We start from the raw sequence: 6,538 nt of genomic DNA, 5'->3' as shown, positions 1-6,538 counted from the left end.
TTTCCCTTAGCATACTCTAATCAGCTGGGGTGTCAAACATGCAGCCTATAGGCTGTATCCAACTTGCAGAGTCATTTCATCCAGCCTACAGGTGCCCAGGAATTTGGGGGCAGGGCTTGCCACCACATTCCCAGTGACAGATCTCCGGTGGGCCCGTTTATCGGTGGCAGAGGGTAAGCACCCTCATGCCACTGCCCACGCTGCCACCATCACCAATGCCTTTTGCCCTGCCTGCACAACAGTTCACCCCTTGCCCTCCACCACATCACTGCCACTCCTGGTCTGCCGGATCTATATCCAGTTCAGGAGGCTCCTTGCAGTCCAGAACTACCCCACAGAAAACTTCACAATCTGGTCGTTGCCCAGGGCACAGGTGCGCTTGATACCCCTCATCTAATGCCACTGAAAGAAACAAGATACTGGGAAAGTTGACCCTATGATCTGACCTAGTATGGCACTTATATTCTTATGCTCTTAAAAGACTGAACTTTGGACAAAAAATATTGCATTTAAAGAGTCGCTGGTCCCACAGTGTTATTTATTACTATTTGAAACAATCAAATGTATTTCATGTTTGATCACTGAGACCAAAGGGACATTTTATGACCTGCTCCTTCAATACATTGAGCATTTGATGACAGAAGCTACAACCTTCTCAGTTCTGGTACTATCAGCAAGAGTTGCAGACATTCAGCACTTATTCTAATGGAGCCTTTGATTATCACTGATAATAATGTTTTCATTTTTATTTATTAGAGGAAGAGGAGTACAGGAGGAACAAAAGTGAGCAAAACATTCCATGTATAAGTCTTTCTATCCATCATGATACTTCAAATCCCAGTTTGTCTTTGAGGGGATAAAACTAGCATTCTGGCCCATCTTATATATCCATACCTATACAGAAAAACATTATTGTATGTTGGTACTGTTTCTTGACACTTACCCTCCCATATCTGTTAGCATAGGACCCTGTAAGCAAGGAGTGGAAAATGATGATCGTCTCATCCAAATCCCAAATGAATACTCTCTGTAAAAAGAGAATCAAATTAATGTGTTCTTTTGTAAAGCTGATTTGGCAATTTAAAACTTAAATCAGTATATGAACAAATGAGAACACTTTATTAAAACAGTCATAGATCATATGCAGATATTCTGTTTCTCTTGGTAGACACATGAATTATGTACACATTCAAGTTTTTTTTCTCCTAGAGCAAAAATGGCTGCTTCAGGAGAAAAATAACCAAGGAACAACCAGGATTAAAACATTCCTCAGAGAGCTTCTCCTGGGAGACTGAACATCTGCAAACTTTATCCAGACTTAACTCCTCCCTATAAGTGGAAGGAATGGAGCCAGGGGAAAGGCGCCTGTGCCTTATGGAGGCCAGTGTCACCAGTCTGGAGAAGGCACAGGGGGCAATTGCTCTCCCCATCTGGTAGACCAGGAGCAGAGGGGAGGAGCAGCCACCAGCTGGTCCCTGCCTGCTTTTTAGTGTGGGGTTCCAAAGCAGGATGAGGCAGAGAGATTTTGCTGCAGCTGCAAGACTCAGTAGCCTGCCTTACCACAGTATGCTCAAGGTCAACTGGGCAGCACAGGTGGCAAGAGGAAATTAGAGGAGCTGCAAGCTGAGTGGCTCAATGGCTTTCACCAAACCAGACTCTTGGCCCCTCTGGCTTTTAAACTGCTGCCCTCACCACCCAGCTGGGGAAAAAAGGGGAAGCTGGCACTGACTTTCCAATCACTGCTCTTTCCACCCTCACTGCTCAGCTGAAAGGGAAGCAGGCAGAGAGCAGCCAGAGGGCAGCCACAGGGGTTGGGAGTTTAGCTTGGGGAAAACCTCCACATGTCCACCTCCCAGTCCCTCCAGCTTCCTCTTGCTGCCCATGCTGTCCAGCTGATCTACAGCAAAGCAGGATGAGGCAGTCTACTGTACCACAGCAGCGATGCTCAGGAGCCTTGCTGCCATAGCAAAACTCCCCTGCCTCACCCTACACCGATCTGTGTCAGCATGGGATGAGGCAGGCTGCAATGTCTCTAAAGCAAGGCTCTCAGCCCCTTGCCACAGCAGCTAAGCACCCCTGCTCCTTTCCCTGTACTCCTCTGTGGCTATTTTCCTGCATGGGAGAACTGGGAGGCTTCCCACAGAAGAATGCCCCCTTCCTGTCAATCAGTCAACTGTGGAATGGGGCGTAATGGGGTGGGGGGGGCAGTTTTCCAGGGCTGGAATCCTCCCTGGCTATCTGTGGAACCTGCAGACTGCCACTGGCAGCCCCTCACCTTCCCAGGAAGGGGAGAGGAGAGGCTGTCAAGTAATGGGCTGCCTAAGAGCAGTGGTGGCCTAGGGGGCAGACCTCTAGTATCTCTGGCTGGAGAGCTTGCATGTGCAGTCCAGCTCCCAGGCTATTTTTCTAATGGAAATTTCTTCTGGTAGAAATTAACATCTGTATGCAGCCATAATGTATTTTCAGAAATGCAAGTTGGTCCTGAACAGTCTAAAACAGTCTTTTAGTTTTCTACTATAATAAATTATTCTATTAAGAAAAAAAAATAGTAGACTGTATTAAAACACATGCAGGGGAAAAACCCATGAATTGTAAACTTTGAAATTTAAAATCCAACTGTCAGGAAAATCTGAAATACATGAACAAAGCAATTCAAAGTTATGACTATTAGATTTTAATTGCCTTTTTCTGGTTTAGACCACAAAGTAAACATTTTCAGTAAACTGCTTTTCAGTTTAGTCTCTGAAAATAAAGGGGGGGAAATTTACAAAGTACTTTTTTTAGGAGTTTAAGTCCACTTTTAATGGATTTAAGCATTTTGAAAAACCTTACCTATGGTAAATTATGTATTTGCAGAAAAATTCAAAAGCCATTCTGTAAATATTTCAGAACCCTGAATATACAACCTCTCCCATAATGTATAACAGCTTCAACTCTTGGGAAAGTGAAATAATGTATTCTAGGAGTCCCTGACTCTGAGATAGTCTGGATAGGAAGACAAACTAGAGAGCAAGATCAAGGCATAAAGCAAGTGAATAATGACTGTTTTGCTGTGCCAAGTACCTCGTGTACAAACTGAAACATTTGTGCTTTTGTTGTAAACATCTTGGTTTTCAGACACTCTTTTATCAAATCAAAACAAATTTAAAAACTCCAGGGAAAGTTGATGTCTTTTCATGCAAAAAAATTGTCCAGCTGAAAATTCAATTTTCCGCTGAAAATTCATTTAGACAAAAATAGACTAGATCTATTGCCACTGCATTTCTCAATTACAAATAAGTACCTGTCTTCAAAGAAATGATATACATAGCAGTTCCCACAGCAAATAAAGGGTATATAACATACCTCAAGGTCAGAATCCGGTGGTGGTGAAGGGTTATTGTTTCTTCTGCCTCGACCACGTGATTTTCCATCAGAACCACGACGCAATCTATCTGAATCAGAGTCTTTAATGGGCGTCGATGGACTGTGGATTGTACTGTACTCTGCTGCAATAGAGAAATAACTTTCACCTTTGTTTATAAAACATAATGTTAATTTTAGTTTATTTCTTCAGATCTGGCATTAAAAAATGTCCATAGAAAAGCTTTGGGTACACCGACTATAATTAGCTTAAACTAATGACCTGGAAGCATTAATAGTAATACATAAACAAACTAACTCTACCAGCTAGCAGCTGTAAGTAATCAAAAGTAATCAAATTTACCTCAGCCAAGAGACAATAACATTGAAAAAATTCCAGAAAATCCTCATGCTTCCAAATAATCAAACCAATCTTTTATCCTCTCCTCAAATCTCTTTCCAACAATTTTAAGCTTGTTGTAATTTGAAACACAATTTTTCAAAATCTGTCTAATATTACCATCAAAGTGACCTGTGAATGCAAAAACTATTGTTGCAATCAATTGCATTTAGAAGACTAATATTTAATTTTTAGATCTTTTCAGAATTATAAAATTAATGAGGTTTTTTCCTTCTTATGGCTTCTGTTTGGTTCAGTAGAATCCTCTTCATGTAAAACAGAGACCAAGAGCCCTGAAATAGTCAGGATAGGTCTAATTTAAAAGTTTAATCCTGTTTTATAAATTGAGGAAATTTGAAGTGTTCTTCAATGACCTACTCAACACTGACATTTTTTGAGGAGTAATTTCAAAGTAGGATACAGATTTTTCTCCAACATATATGATCAGGGGCAGATTCATAGCGGATGCAGTGGTATGGCTATGCCCCACTTTTGGACTGGACTGCACTGCAGGGGGTTCCAGGCACTTTTTAAAGTTCCAAAAGCAGGTGAAAATACTCTCTCTCTTCTCCTTCCTGCTCAAAGAAATGCCCTGTCCCTGCCTCTTCCTCTCTACCTCACTGTACTAAGAGTGGAGAAGCAACAGAGCCTGCTGCACAGGGGCTGGGGTCACCTGGGGATGGGGACAAAATGAGGCCCCCCACCCCTTGGCAGGGGGAAAAAGGGCCCTTGTAATGCAGAAAAAAATCTCACTAAATACACTGTCTATCATTAAACTCCTGCCAAAAGCAGCATATGCTTAGCAAAGGAAACCAACTATGAATTTGATTAAACGCAGCTAACACTGAACTTGACTATAAAATACAAGGCCATATTGGGCAAACATGTTGATAGGAACCGTGTGTGTGTGTGTGTGTCCCTTAAAAAAAAAAATAGTTGTTCCCCCAGGAGTGAACAAGCACCAGGCCTGGAGATACTGCAATACCAGGCCAGCACTGAAAGAGACCAGAACAAGCTCCGACACTCTCCCTGGTGCAAAAAATCCTGATGGAAATCTACCACAAGGATAGATCAGTGAAGCCCTCTGAATAAGATATATGCTAATACCCATTAAGTGCAATCCCCCACACTGCCAACAATTTTTTCAAGTCATGGTGAGCCACAACCTCATGCTCTCTGTTGCCTTCTCTCTCAGACTGGTGCATATGATTAGTGGCTCCGCTCTCTATGATGTAAAGCCAGACTGGGCTGCTCTTGTCTGCATATACATTTTTGGAGCATCCCAGTACTTGTGACAAGAACACCTGGCTCTAGTCATGAGTGGGGCCTAATTAGCACATGGAGGCTCTGTGGGGGTGAAGGGGGGGAGGTATCTGGAGTATACACACATTCTGAGCAGTGCTGAGTTGTGGGGTCACCGTGGAGGGTACGGCCATACTAATCATATGAACCAGGATGAGAGGGCATGACAGAAGGATTCTGGGTGAACTGTATGCAGTGTCATGGCTCACTATGGCTTGAAATGCTGATGACTCTGGTAGGGCTTAGTCCAATGAACTATGTGGTAAATCATGAGCCTTTTTGCTTTGGACTAAGTACCATGCATAATTTATATTAGATATAACTATGGGCCAAAGTGATGTTCAAAAGTGTGTTCATGGAGTACCTATGCTAAAACTTACAGCAGTTTCAAAAAACAGGTAATTTGTATCAATTCTGGATGAACTAAGTCTATGGGTACTATATGCAAATTGCTACAGCCATATTTAATTTCAAAGTGATTGTTTTCATATTTGCTTCTCACTTTCACATGCTCAAGAAGAGCAGGGTCTGACAGTAAAGAAAGGGGGAAGGGGCTACTAGGGAAAAAGTTGGAGGGAAGCAGAAAGCAAAAGGGCTACTAACCTTCCAGTTTTATTTTCCCTGCTGTAGCAGTGGGAAGGAGACAAATTCAAGGCAAACCTCCAATAATTAGATTCTATACCTAGAAAATTATAACAAACTTATAAAGATTCCATATACAGAATCTAATTATTGGGGTCTTATCATCAGGGTAGTCTTTTGAGTAAATACAGTACATGGTGTTTTCTGCTTTAGCACGGCAGTGCTTGCATCTGGCCCATGAATAACTGGATCCATCCCAAAGCACACAGAAAATCAGTGTCAAGCAGCTTGGCCTGGTGCATCTCCTACCCTGCTCTCAGCCATGCCACTGAGTCCCTCTGCAACCCTCCCTGCTTTTTCCTCTCCCTTCCACAATGGCAGTCACTGCTTGGTCTCTCCTTCCCCTCTTCCCACCTCCTTACACATGTGCTTTAACTATACATAAATGCTCTTCCTTCTTCCTTTCCTTCCCTCTGACATTGGCAGCCAACTCCCTGCCAACAACACTGAGGTCCCAAACACTGTTATGCAAAGTAAAATAGCCTATGCAAATTATTCATCCCAACAGTTTACAATCTGGTATGCAATTTTGAACCTCTTTGACATCTTCTATTTCAAAATTCTAATTTCAAAAGAAAAAACTGCTTTTTCATGGCTAAAATAAAGAGATGTCTAAATGTTTCTCATGAACGAGTTAGAATTTTCACTATGTAACAATACATATACTGAGATTTTTTGTGAACATCAAGCTTCACTGAAAAAAATCTTCACTCTTTCAAGCTTAATAATATTTTATGCTTGTAAGAATAGTAATTAGTTAAATGCAGCTGTTTATCTGTATAGTACTACAATTTATTAAATAAATCTGGCCATCCTCTCTCATGTGAGTTACATTGAATTGAGAAAAATTTC

At 41.8% G+C, this 6,538-nt stretch overlaps 1 protein-coding gene across 23 annotated transcripts in view; it reads right to left on the bottom strand.

Annotated features, from left to right (window-relative positions):
- The window catches only part of EYA1 (EYA transcriptional coactivator and phosphatase 1), a 281,440-nt gene that overhangs the window by 66,941 nt on the left and 207,961 nt on the right, over nucleotides 1–6,538 (bottom strand). For 16 of the 23 annotated variants that reach the window (XM_025200263.1, XM_025200365.1, XM_025200272.1 and 13 more), the window contains 2 exons: nucleotides 3,346–3,488; nucleotides 944–1,027 (listed from right to left, as the gene is read on the bottom strand). In XM_025200263.1, the coding sequence (XP_025056048.1) occupies nucleotides 944–1,027; nucleotides 3,346–3,488 (227 nt within the window). The remainder of the gene's footprint in view (nucleotides 1–943; nucleotides 1,028–3,345; nucleotides 3,489–6,538) is intronic. The other 7 variants (XM_025200257.1, XM_025200296.1, XM_025200287.1 and 4 more) reach the window with 1 other exon arrangement.

The sequence above is a fragment of the Alligator sinensis genome, unplaced genomic scaffold (assembly GCF_000455745.1).
Source record: "Alligator sinensis unplaced genomic scaffold, ASM45574v1 scaffold71_1, whole genome shotgun sequence".
Lineage (NCBI taxonomy): Eukaryota > Metazoa > Chordata > Crocodylia > Alligatoridae > Alligator > Alligator sinensis.
The sequence above is the reverse complement of the archived record's forward strand: the minus strand, read 5'-3'. Positions and strand labels throughout refer to the sequence as shown.